This window comes from Platalea leucorodia, assembly GCF_965183815.1.
Source record: "Platalea leucorodia genome assembly, chromosome: 6".
Classification (NCBI taxonomy): domain Eukaryota; kingdom Metazoa; phylum Chordata; class Aves; order Pelecaniformes; family Threskiornithidae; genus Platalea; species Platalea leucorodia.
Window position 1 is genome coordinate 8,163,525 of NC_138828.1, and position 19,015 is coordinate 8,182,539.

Consider the following 19,015-nt stretch of genomic DNA (forward strand, 5'->3'; position numbering starts at 1 on the left):
TGGAAGGCTCTTTTACACCACCATGACAATCTGAGCAAGCACTACAGTTCAACCTCAGTACTTGTTTACCCAGTGTTAGTAGTTGGGGTGGGGCAAAGAGAGACAGGAATTTTTTTTATACTGCAAACATCATCCAATAAACCCCTAAGTACCACAAAAAGTTACATCACTACACAATACTAAAGAACTTCAGTTTAACTAATATTCCAGGAAAGTTTTATACTGGCAACACCATCAATTGAAGCTCTGTTGCTAGAGACAAGCCTCATCCTTTCTCAATTTTCCTTCACTGTGACCCAAAGGAATAAGGACTGATAGACACATGCTTGTGAAGGCTGTGCTCAAGATATAACACATTGTTCTAAGTCATCTATGGATATACACTCTTACATACACATTAGTAACTTTACAGAAACAACATTCTCCCTGACATACTGAAGAGACTTTGGTTTGTCAGGGAACACTAAGTAAAAAAATAAGTAAATATTGTCATTCAGCTTAGCGCACAAACCTTCTCAGGGGCAGGGTGAGCCCTCTTGATAAATTTCTGATCCACTCAACACTTTGGGATACTCAAAAGTAGCAATAAAGGTTTGACATAATCTGTGCATATTGTGAGAAGTAACATAAGGAGTTAACTGACATTTTCCTACCATATATTTTTAGACAAACATAAAACTGATGTGCTGGATCAGACCCAGAGATGCATTAGTCCAGTTTCCTCTTGGACAGAGCACAACATTGGAAGCTTTTGCATGGGTCCTCTAAGGTCTGTTTCAGGTCTATGAAGGTCAACTGACCTGCCTTTATGGCACATGAAGGCCACTGACTAGGTATCTTACACTCTCAAGTCAATTACTTTAAAGTCTTTCCAAAACACCGGTTACAACTGTGGGTGTTAATATACAAACGTAAATAAATTCACTATTAATTATAAATTTTGTTTAAAAAGTAAATATTTATGTCAGCTATAAGGCCAAACTTAGATTTTTTTTTTTTTTTCCATGGTAGGTCTGCAAGCTCTGACAGAGATAACAAGCCATAAAATAAACGTGTTTTAAACCGTCTGCATCATAGACTCTTTGGAAGGAAGACCTAAACAGAAGGCAGCATTTTTTTTTTTTTTTTAATTCGGGTTGTATTTTCAATAGTTTTTTTTTTTTAATTTGTTTTTACCTTTTAAATGCTTCAGCAGGGTTCCTCTCACATTCCCCGGGCTGCAAGAGACTTTGAATAGCAGGATCTCTTAATTTGTCCTCATATCCCTGGATCAGTCCACTGCGGCAGATTTGTGTAACTAAACCTCTAATAAACCCTCCAACACACAGTGTGTCAGAGTCTTGGGCCCTGCAGAAATGGAAGGCTAGAGCCTGACGATGTAAGCCTCTTTGTAGGTTTGCAGGTGAGCTTGGCCACAGTAACTCAGTACAGAGGGCTGTCTTCCCACTACCGGGCCCTCCTACCAACAATACACCCCAGGCAGCTCCTTTCCCAGAGACAACACCGGTATTATTCCCAGAATTCGCTACAAGAGATGGTTTGTTGGCAGCACTACTGCTGCAGTTAGCTTTCTCCTGGAGGCAGTGCTGAAGCTTGTGGAAAACCCACTCCCTACAGTAAAAGAGCTTTCCCTGCAGCAAGCTGGTTTGAGCCATTTTATAAAGCTTCTTCTCTTGGATTTGTCATAAGCAGCAGTACACCTTCAACATCTCAGAGGAGGGAGATACGCATTCATCTTGCACAGAAAAATCTTCTGCACAGAACCTGACAGAGGTTATGGCAATCAGTTAACCTTTCTCGTAAAACTTAACAGCCTCTTCTCAGGAAGGGTGTCACTCCATTTGTATGCTTTATTATGATTAGCATAACACAATCACAGTTCAGCTGACATCGTGAAGCGGTGTCTGATACCAACGCTCAACAATACTTCTCATACGGCTCAAAAGTTCATACAGCTCCATGGCTGCATCTGTAGTTTATGCAGTTGTGTGTGTTCCCAGTATACAGGGGAGACAATACATCTGGAAAAACTGAGGGAAAGCCAACTTTTCAGTGTATACTAAATGTCTTTCAACTCTAGGCATTAATCTCTCTGGATATATGTCCAGAAAAAGCTGTCCATAATAAAATGTTCCTTCTGGGAATTTTATAGAGAAAGTGATTTTTCTTCAGAGTACTGTATACATACCACAAATGTGGATAAGTACCACTTACTAAGAAACAATCAGTTTGGACAGCGGGCTTTGCAGACTTCATACATCTGGGCGAGTGTCTGAGAAGTGCTTCAGATTATGGTTTCTTATGCAGTATAGACGACAAAAAAAAACCCCAAACGTTTACAGCTTCTTATTTCAGTACATTCATAAGTGTCTTCTTCAGGAACTTGGATTCTTACTGAACCTGTTCTCAGGTATCTTAATCGCGAGATGTCAGAAGAGACAACATCTTCCCCTAGAGCTCTGAAATAAAGAAGACAGCACTTTTAACCCTACATGCAAGTCATAATTCAGTCAATTGCAAATGCAGACAACAAAGAGTAAAGTCAAGGGCTCTTATTCTTTATGTTGGCTGATACTATTAAAGCAAATTAAGCTAAAAAGATGTTTTAAAGAAACTTGTTGTTACAAGGTACGACTCGGCACATACGAAAAAACATAACAAAACTCAATAAACAGATATGACAGTGGCCTCAAAACCACAGGAGCCATCAGCCTTGCATTTTCTCCTAAGGAGAACTGAATAGACGCCTTCGCCTCAGAAACACCCTTCCTAACAAGGCTTCATCACCCAGTTCTCTCTTCACCCCTTTTTTTCTCCAGCCGGCTACGGGTGGTTTGGGGGTTTTTTTTGAAGTTTATTTTACACGGCGGAGCCGCGGCCGGCTCCTCGCACACTTCTTTGTTCGCCGCTCGCCGGCAGCCGGCGCCCGGCGGGCTCCGGGGTCCCGGTTTAACCCCCCCCCCCCCGCGCGCCCTGTCAGCGCTCCGCTCCCCTCGGCCGAGCCCCGTCCCCACCCTGACACCCCCAAAACGAGCAACGCCCTTCACCCCGGGGCTGGGCTTTCACCCCACGCTCCGTTTGCTTCCAGCCCAGGCACAGACACACACGGCTCAAAAGTCACTTCGGCAGCCCGACAGAAACAAACAAACGAAAAGGACAAAAGCCCAAACCCCCCAGTCAAGGCAGCAGCGGGGAAGCCGCCCCCTCCCCGCCCGCCCTTCCTCTGCTCCTCACACCCCCGGCGCGGAGCCCACACGCCCCGTCCCCCGCTCCCCTCCCCCAGCACACACGGACCCGGCTCCGCACAAAGATCCCGGGCACCGCACCGCACCCCCGCCCCGCCGAGCCCCGCCGCCGACGGCACCCCCTCACCCCAACCCGGCGCCCCGGTGTCGGTCCCCTGCTCACCTCAGGCGGCAGGGACCGCCCGCCCCAACCGCCGCCGGGCGAGGGGCCTCCCCGCCGCCGCTGCCTCACCTCCACCCCGGCAGCGGCTGCTGCTCCTCCAGACGCTTCCCCTCGGCGGCGCGCCCCTCCTCTCCACCCGGGCTCCCGCCCCCGGCCGCCGCCGCCGTGCCAGGGCCGCGGCCAGCCCGCTCGGCGGCTGCCTCAGCCCGTTTGCTACTCTCCCCGCCGCCCCCTCCGCCCCGCGCCGCCCGGCCCCGCCCCGCCGCCCGCCCCCTCCGCCGCCCGCTCCGCCCCCTTCCTCTCGGAAGGGCAGCTGCCGCCCGGCGTCTGGGGCGAAGTAGTCCTAGGCGGAGGGAGACGGGCGGCGCGGCCCCTTCACCGCCCTTCCCGCCGCCGCCGCCCCGGGCTTTGTCCCGCCCTCCGCCCGCGTCTCCTCAGCGCCCGCCGCGGCCCTGCAGGGGGCGGCAGCGCGGCTCCCTCAGCCGGGGCGGGCGGCGCCGGGCTGTGAGGAGCCCGCGGGGGCGGGCGGGGTGCCCGCGGCCCGGCCTCGGCCCCGGCCCGGCCCCGCTCGAAAGCAGCAAAACTTGAGAAATAAAAGGTGGTGGTTGGGGAAGAGCCAGCCGTTAAACCAGCCCCGGGACGCCTCGCCTCTGGTCCCGGCTCTGGTGTTAGAAACGGCGTGCGGGCCCTCTGATGCGAGACCTTGTTTTCTTCTTTAATCGGGCGCAGGCCTAATCGCTTTTTTTTTTTTTTTTTTTTCCTCTTCTGCCGCACCACTGCCTTTTCTCATTTTGGCTTGAACTGGCCCATTTCAGTCAGGATTTCATTATCCTGACAGAAGAAGCGCAGCCTCACAAAATAAGCGCAGCAGTTTTGAAAGTTTTTTCCCCCTCCTTCCTTCTGGGGACGCATGCAAGCGAAAACAATATTGCCAAGAGCACCCGGGCTTAGCCACAGCCAGGGCCCAGCCTGCACCCGTGCCTTACCCCACGTTAATGTGGCAGCCCTCAAGCTTTACAATTTCTGTGAAACCATTGGAAACGGGGACCTAAATACAGAAGAAAATAGGGTAGAAATGTGGTCCTGGGCACCTTTAGGAGGCCTCTGCGAAGCCCCTTCCACCCATGACAGAAAAAGGGAGAGCTCTCCTTTATTTTGGGTGCATGATAGCAAGCAAGGGAAGGATTTTCATTACAATTTGCTCCCCTTGGAGCCGACAGCATTATTTATGATAAGGCACTTTTCCATCAACTGTTGGATCAAGGTCTTTACGGTTACTAAATAGTGCCGCCATTTTAGCACAGCCCTGGAGGGTTTCATATACCAGGCAATTAAAGTATTGTGGCGTATGGGCTGAATATATCCATATGATACAACAGAGTGATTTAGGGCCCTTCAAGGAGCGTCTCGAGATTCTTTGTAGGAGCAAAATGAAAAATTAAATAAATTCAGTTGGTATACTGAAGAGCTTAGCAAAACAAGTCTGCCTGCTTCTGAAAACCAGTAGAACAAGTTTGAAGAACCTTTGGAAGCAGTGAATTACGAATTTGCAAAGCAATTGGGAGTGGGGGAGAAACAGAAATAAGATTAGTAGTAAAAGTTGTGTGGTTGTTTTGTTTTTTTTTTTTTTTTTTTTTTAAACTTTCTTACTTCGTTGGGTTTTTTTAACCATGCACACTTCAGGCAAATAGTCTTCTCCAGGCTTTTTTGTTTTTTTTTTTCCCCCAGCTGCACTGCCCTTCCATTTTGAAATGTTGTGGAAACTCAAGATTTCCAAAACTGATGTTAATACATGTTCCAAGAGACTTTGAACTGTAAAATCTTTTCTTTTTTCTTTTAACAGTAAAGGGATAGAGATAGATAACATTTGGAGTGGTGGAATTGCAGGTCTGGTCAGCTGAGGTGGCTAGAGACAAAACAGAGGTTGAGAGAGGGAAAGAAATTGTAAAAAACCCGCAAGAAATATTTGCAGATTCAACACCTTAAGAGGCAGATCTTAGGCACAAACATTAGACTGGTAGATGATTCAGGAAAAAAAAAAAAAAAAAAAAAAAAAAGCTTGAAATTGGACAACGGTGAGACCCAGGGGAAAGTGCAACTTCTGCTTTTCTGATGACCAAGACACAAATGAAACCCCAAGTTACATGAAAAGGTGCTGTCAGATTTCACGACATCCAATATGAATATACCGCAGCAGGAGGAATAGCAGCATGGTTTGCTACGATCAGAGATATTTAAATATAATCACAATGGAGTTCTAGATAACAATTGTAAAAATACTAACCTTTCCATGCTAATACGTAAATCCGACAACTGAACAGATGACAATAATTTGATTTTAGCACGGGACAGAGGACACACAATAACTACCCCCACAAAACTAACTTGCGGGTACTGCGTCTGAGCAAAGCTTCCCTTCCGGATATCACTTCTACCACTAACTTGGGAATGACAAGGGGAAGAAGGAGAGGGAGGAATAGAAGTAGGAAAAAATGCAGCAGGCCTACAATATAGTTACACCCTTATCACTGGCAGGATTTTTAGTCTGTCATTCAAAAGAAGGCAAAATATTGCAAGATCCGAACTATGACCTGCACACTACTTTCCAAAAGGATGTATGTGCGATCTAAAGGTGAAGATTGGTAGCAGCCTTGCATTGACCCACCCGAATTACTATTAGGAAGCAAAAGCATATAGACACTTCCGATGATAAATCCTTTTTTTAAAAAAAAAAAAAAATCCTAAAAAAGTTCAAGAGGTTAAAAAAATGAGATTGTCATGAAGTAAGAGGCACAGCCGCTTAGGCTGGGATCTTTCATCAGCACACAAAAAACTAAGACCCTGAAGTCAACCTTCAAAAGCAAGGAAGGCATTTTGTTATCAAGTTTATTTGCATAGTACCTCCTATATATAACGTGACATCTTAGATGACATCATCCTAGTGAATTATTATAGCTAAGGGTCAGATATTACTGATACAATTATGCAATGTTGTAGTTAATGAGACAATATCAGGATAAGAACCAAACCTCATTGTGTGGTTTTGTATAACTTAGTTTGACATAGATAGCAAACCAACCATGACATAATTGGATGCAACCTTCCAGGCTACAAGACTGACAGATAAGACCTAAAAGAGACACAAGGAAGATGAAACAACTCAAAATTTCCTATCTGAAAAAAACCCTTTCTTCTTCTAGCTTCAATGGTCTGAAGCCGTAGTAACCTTCCTGCTTAACCCAAGCCACGTTGCAGCACCTGGTTTAAAATATGAAGGGAAGTTTAGTGTCATACACGGTTTTAAGTACAGTTTTATGCTTAAATACTAGTTAAGGCGAAGAAAATGAGAAGAAACTTTTACTAAAAGATTGCACAAAAAGTCGCAACATTAGGGAGTCTGCACGGACGCTGAAAAACCTGAGGGGGTGGGTTAAACAAAAATCTGTTACGCTTTCTAAATGATTTGCCACATCTTTTTCAGAATATTAGAAGAGACTGTTACATATTTTTCAATTATTTTAACCGTTTCAATATGATGTTATTTGGATATGAAAGTGGTCAATCCTGATGGGCAAGAGAACGTAATTGATTACAATGAGAAAGGCAGCGTAAGGCTGATAAAGTCATCAAAATCCGAGCCATCATATGCATGCGGAAACTTTTGTTTGCTTTAGACGTAGTTTGGAGCGCTGTTATCAGTTTGTCTCTCTTCTGTTTCGGGCATGACTCAGGCCCGCTGCGGGTCCCTGCCGTCCGGCTGCACGCTCATTCCAGCCACTTCGGAGCCGGCTCGGCACGCAAAGGGAGCCGAGCTGCAAATCCTTGCGGGCTTGTAATGTCTTTGGTAAAGCTTTTGGTAGGCAGTGATTCACATCCAAAAAGAAATGTTTTGCAAGGGTGGGCCTGAGGCGTGATTATCTACTTAAACATCGAGTAGTCATTTTAACTCCTTTTCTAACTTTAAGTTACTGATTTTCATGCACAATTATGTATTGATTTAGATACTTTCATTCTCTGACAGGTAAAATTAGTGAAGTTGATGGGAAATAAAGATAGTGTAGACTTACTATAACATAAGAACAGTGACATAAAAATTTTATAATTTCCCAAGCAAACAGCGGAAGTCTTATCACGTGAAATATTTAGGCAAAGGCATCTCTCCGATACTGATGTTTCAGGTCTCAGTCCCAAGACCTGTCTAGGGTGAGATGCGCTTTCATCTCGGGCCTCTGTGTCATATAAGATGCCTCCACAAATTCATCTGGAAGTCCCGTACGTGGGCGGCCCATGCTCCGCCTGGCATCCACTGCAGTGTTGGTGGGTCCCTCTCGGCAGGGCTGCCGCTCTGCCGGTTGCTCCTCGGCCTGGGGAGGTGCCTGGGGTTGCTCCGTCCCACGCGCAGAGATCTGCACCTCTCCTTATTGAAGTTCACAAGGTTGCTGATGGTCCGGTTTTGAAATTCCACAAGCTCCTTCTGGACTGAAGCTTGCTGTTTGCCATGCCAGCGACTTCTCCTGTGTATAGAATCGTTAAGGTTGGAAAAGATCCTTAAGATCATCAAGTCCATCCGTTAACCTATCACTGCCAAGTCCACCACTAAACCGTGTCCTCCTGTAGCGCAATGCCCTCTACAAGTTGCGCTCTGTCGTCATCCAGGCTAGCATTGAATATGCTGGAAAACATCAGCCCCCAGCATTAATCTTGGAGCCCCCCGCTAGTCACTGGGTGCCACATTGATGTTGCGCCGCTGGTTGCCATTCTCTGAACCAAGCCGTGCAGCCAGTTTCCAACCCACCTGCTCATCCATTCCTCCAGGCCACAACTCCTCAGCTCCTACATGAGAACACTACACAGGACGTCAAAAGCCTTGCTAGGGTGCGGTTAGATGACGTTCACCATTTGCTGCTCATCCCCAGTCAGTCGTGCTGGTAAAGCACAGTTTGCCCCACTACTTTGTCGCATACTTGGGAACGGACTCCAAGAGGATGCGCTTCAACAGCTCCTCAGAAACTGAGCGGAGGCTGGCCATCTAGTTCCCTGCATCCTCCTTCTTGCCTTTTTTTCAAGAGGAACATAACGCTTTTTTTTTTTCTCCTGGTTATCAGGGACTTCCCCTCATCATTGTGATTTTCAATAGATGAAGGCAATAGTGTTCTTTCACATAAGAATATAGCTAGGAAGTATAATAGTTCCTTTCAGCTCCTTCCTCAAGCTTTCTTCATTACCCAATGATTTGGGTAGGAGTACTATCTATCCCATCTGTTGAAACTGGATCTCTGTGAACGAAGGGCGCAAGAATGATTGAGCTGAAGCAAAATGAAACAAAAGATCCTGGGTAGGATAATGCGGTGGCTGGAACGCTTGGCCGGGAGAGGAGGGAGCTCTATTCTCATTCCCCCCGAAAAGGAAATTGTTCCCATTTCCAGGCTGACAGTATTAATTTCCAGGTCATTACAGAACTGCCACTACAACATATTCTAGTTGCACTTTAGTAGAAAAATGGCTACTGTGCTTTGGGTTAGAAAAGGCAATTATCTGCTCCTTGATAAAGAAGGGCCAGGATCTGTGCCCTCTTTCAAATAACAGCATCTGTCCTGTAGCCACAGAAGAGGGAAGGGAGGAGGTTTGCATCCACGTATCCTCATCCTTTGTGCAAATAGCTCTGTGCATTGAGCACCCCAGCAATGGTGGATGGTCATTTTGTAGCTTAAAAATGGAATCGAGACAAACTCAAAAGACCTGCTGCCCGTGCCTGGAAAAGGTGGTGGGTGGGAGGAGAAGGCAGGCGGGGAGAGGCGCCCGTACGGCCCGGCTGAGGGCACTTACCGGCTGCAGCTCACCCTCCGCCGCCGCACAGGAGCGAAGAGGCAGGGCAGGTGGGCCTACCCGAGCTGGACTAGCAGCAAAAAGTAATGCATCAAAGTACGGCCAAGCTGAGCTGCCAAAACCAGAGCAAAACACAGCAGCAGTATTGCAGATACCATAATTATATGAATGCCTGGTAGCCTGAGTATCTTTTTATCACATGTAGTTATAACTCTGATTATATCTACTACTATGTGATACTATCATCCTAGTAGTACAATTGCTCATCACAGCTATGCTGTCAAGAAAAACACTTCTCCAGATGGCTATTCAAAATAGGTTTAAGTGCTCTGAATTGCTTCTGGAGTAGCCTTTTTCTTCCTCTCTTGACACGAGAGCACCGTCCTCCCAATGTAGGCACCAGGATTGCACACTAAATTTAGCCAATAGGCTGGGAGACACTTTTATGCCTCTTGGGCAAAATCCCAGGCATTGGCTTTCAAGATTTGCTGCAGCATCTTTTTTTTTTAATATATATATGCAAATACGCATCTGCATAGAACTAGGAAGAGATGAATCTTCTATTTAATAATTGATACTCAACCTCTGATCCTTACTGGGCATGCATTTAGCTGGGTGGCTGGAAAATGCATTGCAATCTTTAGGCAGTTAAACAAACAAACAAAAAAATCCAAAACAACTGCTTTTAGCATCTAAGAAGTGCATGTTGATGTTGCGCTCTGGAGTGCTATAGTCTGACCAGCCTGTGTCATTCTAACCTTGAATATCGCGGTGTATTCAGGAACGTGAATATACTCCAGCTTCCTCCTACCGTAAAGTAACATTACCCGGTGTTTGTGCAATATGAATCACGGTATAACATTACCACTCTGTTTAATAACCGCTGACAATGCACAAGGCCAGTCAAAATGAATAAAGTATAATATTCTGGAGAACAGGTGCTGCAGCTGATAACTAGTTCTGTTGGATGAAAACGTGTGAGCAACTGGGAAGAACTTAAGTGTCATGAAATGAAAATGTCCATGGAGTGGAAAGAAAAAAATCCATAGCAGTAAGCCATAAGAGAACTAAATCAAGAAAGTGACTTTTTATGTGAGTTGGACCAGAAATATATTCAGTAGCATTCTCAGACCGGGTATGAAAAAGATGAGTTGCCTGAGAATATAATACTTACGTGAATAATCAGAATTACTACAATGAGAGAAGACTTTAGGCTAGCGCAAAATTTTGTATAAACTTAGTGAAATCGAACAAAATATTTGATTTATGTGAGAAATGAATAAACTGTAAACTTTGGGAAATTTTATGCACAAATAGCTTAAGTACATACTATGTATTCCTCGTGTAATCTCACTGTTTTCATCAGTTTGTGGTACAAGCAGTGTCTGAATGCTTGCCCTGACCTGCTCTGTGATCTTGAGCAACTCATGTCACCTCATGCACTTCTAGTTCCCCATCAGTACAATAAAAATAGTAAATCTGCCCCATCTCCTTTCTTACGCCTGGTCAAACAGCAAGCTAAAGCAGGATTTGCCAAAATATTTTGTACCACTTCAGTAACACAAGGTAGCCATAAACTTGCTCTAGCTGGCTAAGTTTGACTGATGTGTCATTGAATCAGCCTAAACTATCCAGGCTAAACCATAAGTAATAAATAACCAAAATACTTTTGGCTGTATGCGCTCTTACAAACTTCTGCCCTAAGCCTATAGTAGCTCGTAAGCTCTTGTGCGAGAAGCCATGCTGATATACTATAAAGAGTCAATTTAACTCATTTTCTCTCCATGCAGTTTACCCTGTCTCGAAGACAGTTTCTTGTTACCTGTGAATTCATGCATTTTAAACGCTATACTGGAATCCTTATGCAGGCAGGCTGCCCATTTCGCAGAATCCCCCAGGTCAGTAGGCGCTTGCTGTTGCACTTCTGCTGTTCTTCTGAATTTGTGGGTGCTCCGTAAGCCATCGTTTTAGAAGTGAGAAAACAGCAGGATTTAATTTTGCCTGTCCTTTTCAACAAGCTTCGCCCGAACAGGGAGCAGCCTGCTCCGTCTGAAGCTGGGTAGGCATTCTACCATTGGTTGCATTTGCTGCAAGACTGCTGCATCTATCAAACACAAATTTGGTTTTATCTGTAAGCTAAGCTTCCAGAGTTATCAGCATTTTGGGAAATAATACAGAATGCAATCATGCCCATCTTTATTCCTTAACATAAGGCACGCTTAAAATAGCAAATACGGATCCTCCTTTCTGGCAAGGAGACTCAAGTAACACAAAGCACGTACAACAGCTCAGCGAGAGCACTGGAGGAGCCAGGAGCAGGAGAGAGCAAGCTCAGAGCTGGCTTGGTGGCCTTGGTGGCAGCGTCGCCCATGGGTCACAGGGCAGCCCTGGCCTTTGCTCTGCCCGGGCTAAGGCAAGGAAGAAGAGGGCAAACCACTGCTTCAGCATCTGCCATCGCTGCACTGAGGTCTATTTGAAAAGTCATACCCACTGCTTGTAGAAATATTTTTATGCTTACAAAGTTAGTAAATACAAATAATCAGCATAATCCTAAAAAAAATTAATATAAACTATATTTTTTTATTACAGGCGGGGGCCGCTAAAATGTTAGACACTTGGAAGATGAAATTATTCATGACAAATTGTAATCAACAGGGATAAAGATACAAGAGAGGTTTTTTTTATCTGTTTCACTGCATCTATGAAATCACTTGATTAGTCCTTTTCTGACACATTTCTAAACACAGAGAATACATAGTGAGATGATGAATTTTTAGAGCGTATTTTAGATAAGTTTGCTTAGATTAATTACGCATCTTCTGGATCTAGAAGAGGAAGCTAAAATATATTTCTAGAGATGTCCTATTAGACTTTGAAAATAAAATGAGAAAGACAAATTAACGTTGATTGAAAAATAGCATTTGCATTTTGCGGGGAAGTGAATTTAGTTTGATCATTAATGTCCTTTGATAAGCAGAATTTAATTTACTTCCCCTAAGAAACTCGCTCTGTTTTCCATCTTCCAGACTATCTATTCTAATGGATTTTAAAAATCTAAAATAATTCCGTTTATAAAGGGAATAAAAAGGGAAGAATCAAATTATGTTTCCTCATGCAGCACTGTAAAATAACTCAAAACTTAAGTTGCATACTGGAAGAGAAGAATCCTATCAAAGCAACTAACTTTTCCACTTGCTATTTTCCAACATGACAAAACTGATGTTTCATGGGCTAAAATTTAGTTTGGCACATCATAATAGTAAAATTAGATTTTTCTGCACCTACCAGACACAGAAGTCACATGGTTTATTTATATTTTACAAGCTGACAGTAACTCAGGAGAGATTCAGAAAGTACATAAAGTTGATTCAGGGTGGATGCTAACCTAAAGAGTAGTGGTAATACCAGTAACAGCAACAGCTTCCACAAATACCCTCTTTTACAGTAATTGGCAAAGAGTTCTCTTAAATTGACAAAGACTTTTCCAAAGTAGTTTGGATTTCAGTGGCATTTGTTTTGGACCAGTCAGTGTACCGGGAACCTGGTAAACAAACGTGATGATGGCTTTGACACAGCTCTTCAGGCGCATTGAGCGTGATGATACATTGCTGAATATCTTGCTGATCACTACTAACTATTGCCTGCTGTTCAACTTGCATTACCAGATACCCTGCCGTTTCTGCATGGCATTAGCACGCTGTAGAAACCCAAACTGAAGTCAAACTCCAGGCCGCATCTTTAAAGCTCAAAGGGTTTGGGTACACGTTGTTTCCATGAGTGCCTCGTCTTCATAAAATCCTGTTAACACTCTCATGAAGCAGACAATGAAATTGAAACCTGTGAGAAGAGATGAAGATCTGGCTTATGCAGCAGATGGTTTATGACTATGGAATACACTGCCCAAAAGGATTAAAGGATATTTAGATGTAGAGCAAGATTCATCTTATTTTAGCTTTCTCTTGAAAGCAAGTCTCATAAAAAAAAAATACAAATGGAGTTGAGGTTAAAAGAGAAAAAAGCATTAGTTTGATGATACAGTACCTCTGAAACAATTAATACCAGTCCGTGTTCAAAATGGCATATTAAACTAAACAGATTACCAGTCTGACCTGTTCACCTCCTTATAGGTGAATTCCTGTGATCCTGAACCTGCAGGAAGACTGGAAAAAGGCACAAAGTCCGTTTTGTTACATAGTCATAAGCAGCAGGCAAATTGTCTTTGCTGGCTCTGCTGAGTCTTAGCAAGAACACTCCAGTACCCTAGTGCTGGATATACCTCGAAACATTCAGAGGTGGCACATAGGACCTTGAAGCTGAGGATTTAGCAGAAGAAAAAATATAATAGAAGGATTTAAATGGATTAAGTGGGTGATGGGTCTGAGGCAGAAGGAGGTGGAGATAACTTTAGCTATCTAGCAAATGAGAAGAGGGAGAGATGATAAATGGAGTCACGACGCCTCCACAGATTAAGTTATCTGCGTGGGAGGCAGGTGTGAATTACTGGGGAAGTGCAGGGACTAAAGGGATTTTTGTATTTGCTGGTGTAAGATAAGTTCCCCTTCGTGTGACACGGTCACGGTGGTGGAAGTGCTTGGAGCTGTGTCTACCCGTATACCTGTTATCTAAGGACTGGGGAATAATTCTCAGCATGAGAAGAGAAGGAACCTTTAGGGTCTCAGCCGAGACTCAATGAAGTGAAACAGAAGGGCAGCAGAAAGACCAGCCTTGATGTACGTAGAAAAAAGTCATTAGTCATCATGGCAAAGACAATCTTACTATAATGGAGAGGATGGGAAGTGGTCTGAAGGCGACCAAGGAAGCTGCCTATACAGCAGATGGACATGCTGCAAATGTTGCTAGAAATCAATTACATATTCATGACATCAACAGGTTTTCAATCTCATTGCTGAGAGTCTCATTTTAAAATACTTCTGCAGCTGTTTTCAGCTCAGTCTATATTTCTCAAGTGGTAGGAATCTGTTTGGTGGCTGTGATGCCATTACCATATCTGCCACGTTTTGCTGCAGTGTTTAGCCTGTGTTTATTCTCTTGATTAGTGGTCAAAGGGGAAGAGGGTAATCACTATTACCCTTACAGTAAATCAAAATGAACAGATTAAAGCCAAGCTTATCAGAAGTTCTGTCAAGTTTTGTCAGAAAAATAGAAAATAAATTCAGTGACTTTCTAATTAAGAATGATAAATTATGTCCCTATATTAAGCCACTATAGTAACTCCCCATGTTAAGACACTAAGTAGTGTCATTGCCATAATAAGAACACAGTAATTGTTTCCCTCCTTTGACAAGTGCTCCAGACTTCTGAAATCACTAAAAGTCAAGTAGACACTTTCTACTTTGCAGCAGCTTTTAAGGAAAGTGAATAGTTAAGTGGCCATTTTCAAGGAGTCCTAGACTCAACCATGTTTTCTCTTGCACTATATTCATAGCATTAAATTCGGTCAAAGAGGATTAAGTGTTTTACTGCTAATTCAGAATCTTATTACTAGAGGTAATAGCGTTCATGTGTATCAACTGCTTTATAATCCTATTGACATAAACCAAAGTCAGATGTGAGTAGTATACAAGTGCGATGGTCACTACAGCAGTTATCCCAGCTTTATCATCCAGCAGGACTTTATGCTCTCATGTAGGAGAAATATTTTTTTCATCATTTCATACTTATCTTTTCCTCTTGTTTAAGCCATGTACCTGAACAGTGTGCATGGGCTGGTTATGTTCTTTAGCATTTTGACTGCCTTCTCAACAGAAGGTTACAACCACCAAATCCCCTACTAGCTTGTTAAGTAGCTAGCTTGCTTTTTCTAAACGCTTCTTGAGATCCACCCACACCATGAAGAATAATTCCCTCCAAATGAAATCAAATTATGTTTAATCGGGAAATTTAATTATGCCATGGCAATAGGTATTTTTTGAATGCCATAGATTAGATGGATTAATCAGATGCTCAGTAGGTAGGCGGTTGGTATTGAAAAGGCAAAATTTGTTTGCACTGCATGTACAGACAATTCTGAAACTGCCAGCCAAATCAGAAAGGAAGGATTTGCATTAGTACTTTTAATGAGAAGTAGATTAGTAGAAGCTGTGCAGTTAAAACAAAACTAAAACAATCACCATTTTAAGCCAAGCAGAAGAGTGCAAAAACAGTGTAAATTTTTAATAAATATAGCATCACTGGATGCTGACTGACAGCTTCAATATTATCTCACTATAAATGTATAATAATTAGTTGGGTAATTCAGCTTTCTGAGGAACATTATTAACTATATTAGAATTGCAATCAACTCAGGAAATGAGATTCCTAAATACGCTGAAGCCAATGCCTGTTTTTGTACACAGCATCTGGGAGGGAGAAGGGATAATGAGCATGAGTGGAGTAGGACAACCCAACACAAGTATTTTAGGAACCTAGACCCAGATTTTCCTTAGCTTATGTCTGAACTGGAACTGTTTCCAGCTCCAGAACAGAGCAAGACCCCAGTATAAAAGCAGGCTCTGCCCTGGAAGCAGCATGCAGCCGGGGCGGGGAGGTGGCCCGAGGTGCCGCAGGGAGAGTGCAGCAGCAGCCGCCCTCGTGGGTATGGAGTCAGAGGAGTGTGTGTGTGTATAATTATATTCATGTTCTGATCACATAGCCAGATGACTCAAACACATGTTGCTGCTGTTCCTAGGAGCATAGAAAATTTGGACCACACCAGTCACCACAAAAAAAATATAATGGCTGTCATCACACTGGTTTGTAAGCGAGGCACATTGTCACCTTTATGAAAATCTACTTCATTACGAATAACATCAATGTGACATTTTCATTTAATCCTAATGACTACGTAATTATTAATTACAGTAGCTACAGAAGCAAAATCCCAGGGAAGCTGGAATCTCAGTGATATAATTCTTCACAGTTGCCAGGTACTTTCTGATTACTTTACCCAGAAAAAAAAAAATCATTTAGGCGTTATTTTTGAGAAAGAGTCATCATGAACATAGAACTTCTGCCATAGTCACTGAAGACTCTTCTATGTCAGGCTTAAAAAAAAGAATTAAAAGCAGCATTTTCAAGATGCTTTGTTATGACAATTCAGTTTATTGAAATCACACCTTGAAGTTCTCAATATATTGAACAGACACATCAAATAATATTGTTCAGCATTGGACTAAATCCTGCTGAGTTAATAAGTAAGGATGACTCATTGGAGTTACAAAATTATATTCTATTGCTAATAGCTTCTATGGTAGTTTAAATCTGCTTTCTCCTATTTAAGCTTTCCGTACTTCAAATACTTCATTTAAATTAGTGAAATAAACCTTTTTTTTTGTTTTAATCAAGTTCAGATTGTTTGAGCTGTGGTCATTGCAATTAGAAAAGTCCCCTTTTAGCAAGTAAAGGGAGAAAAGTTGAAATTGTCAACCACACAGTATAATTTTTTACAGTTAGTTTTTAAAAATTATAGGATACTTTGAGAGGAAGAAGGGTTTCTGATGCATTTCAAATTTGTCAATATTTACATCCATTATTGGTTTTGTTCTTTTTGCTGCATTAAACAGATTATATATTTAGAGTAGAAGTGGCAGCAGAAGGGATGGTGTAACACCCAAGTATTTTTTCCTGTACTGAAGTAATGAGCCAGATTACAGAAGACAAAGAAAAAAGTGGATGAAAAATGGATTAAGCTACACTAATCATGTTCTGTGTGGTGGTCTAAATATATATAAAGAAATACCATAAATGCCATTTTTTATAAAGGTTTCACATTAAAATTGGCATTTTAAGGCCTCTTTGTGGAGTTAATTTTGAAGAATGGCAGCATTAGCCTGAAGTAACCTTCAGCTAACTTTCAAACTTCCGCTTGCGTATTTTAGATAGAGCCATGTTTGAGTAGCCTCTCTGCTTTAATCCTTACTCACAGGTCTAACTGCATGCATGAGTAGTCTCAGAGTCCTGTTAGGCTACCGGTGTCTTTAAAGCTGAACGTGAGGTTCACACATAAGGTTTTGGATCTGGCTACGTACCCTAAATGACTCCGTGCATATTGGCCTGTGGAGAAACACCTAGCGTTTGTGAATATATATATATGTGTGTATTTGTGCCAGAGGAAGCTGTGTGCAGACAGACATTTAATGCATGCTTATCTACCACACACAGATGTCTGTCTGCTGATGAAAACCCAGGTTATTCATGAAAGGATACCTGTACTGAAGATACCATGAATGACTTGGACACCTATTAAAAATTTGATGCTTAAAGCTGAACAGTTTTTATTTTGGTATGCAACTATTCAGATTTGTAGATATTAAATATATGCATACATAAACCACTATGAATATTCATTGAAATTTAGAGCCCTTAAAACTTCACTTAATATCAAATCTGTTCTGTCACGATCTATTTTCAACACAAATAGGAAAACTTTACAAACTGCTTGGCAAAGAAAAAAAGATTATTAACCAGCAAATATTTGCTTAAGAATGAGTGCCCCTTAGCATACCCACATCAGCACTGTGAAACAGAGATGTTTATGACCCAGCACTCAGTGGACACGACAGTCCTTTGTTCAATAGATGCTGGTAGATGCATTTATCTGCAGAAAATGCTAAGGGTGCGCACTGCAGTAAGGCGAGATACAGCAGTGCAGCATCAAGAACAAGGACATCTTTAAGAAACATGGGACTAGAAAGGCTGTGGCTACTGGCGGGGGTCTAGGCAAGCATTTTTATGAGTTCTAGAGAAGCCAAGCAGGAATATCTGGAAGGGTGGGTTTTATGTTTATAAAATGACAAGCAGGTGTGCTACGAGGGTGTCTGGGCAGGAGCAGTGTACCAAGGCTGTTGAGGTACCAAAGGTCTTTGGAGTCAGAAAATTGAGAGGGGAGAGAAGTTAGGAAGCCTCGGTAGGGAAATGTGAAATCTATACTAAAGGACATGAATGGATTTGCAAAGCTTTGTTCTAAAGGTGAAAAAACATAGAATCATAGAATCGTTTAGGTTGGAAAAGACCTTTAAGATAATCAAGTCCAACTGTTATTAGCCATCCAACATGGTTAATAATAGTAAGAAACAAGATCCTGGAATGGGGGAATTTAATTACGACACCAATTATACACTCTGTAAAGAGTTCTGGGACATGGAAGACAGTATAGTGAAAAGGAGGACAGTGTAGGCTTTAATTAAACACAGAACATGGAAGTGACCCTCTAAATCAATCATTATTTCTAGGAGGCAAGGATGAGTGCAGAGCTGTGCAAATGTGTGGACAGAATTTTGGGTAACAGCCCTGCAGATTTCTCCGAGGAAAATACTTTGACAGATGCCAAGTGGGACTACTTCTCCTTATGTTGAACCCAAAGGCAACAAAAATATTAAAATTACTTCATGGTATCCAAGAAAATCTAAAAGAAATCTTGATGTGTAAGGCTTGGAGATTATTTTTTTCCCCAGGTCTGGAGTGATGTATTGGAAAGAAAGCAGAGACTAATGGTCTGAATCAGATAAAACTCAGACACTACTTTTCAATTCAGGACAGTTTTCTTCCCATGCAAAGACTAATTCTCTTGCTCTTGTTACGTACTTAATCACAATTAAAATATTGATCCAGCTCTTCATACAGTTTAAATGTGTCTACATCCATACACATGAGCAGGAACATGCGTACTTTAGCCAGGGATCTTAGTCCACTGACTTTAGTGGTAAGTGGCAGTCTGCCAGAAGCTCAGAAAGTATGCTCACTGTCTTGATGCAAAAATCACACCTGAACAGAGTCAGTGATA

General features: G+C 42.6%; 1 protein-coding gene across 1 annotated transcript in view; it reads right to left on the minus strand.

Moving 5' to 3' along the window:
- The window catches only part of ANKRD50 (ankyrin repeat domain containing 50), a 39,106-nt gene extending 37,327 nt beyond the window's left edge, over positions 1–1,779 (minus strand). Inside the window, exon 1 of the mRNA XM_082315252.1 lies at positions 1,177–1,779. Coding sequence (XP_082171378.1) covers positions 1,177–1,655 — 479 coding nt within the window. The 5' untranslated portion in view covers positions 1,656–1,779. The remainder of the gene's footprint in view (positions 1–1,176) is intronic.
- Positions 1,780–19,015: the final 17,236 nt, after the last annotated feature.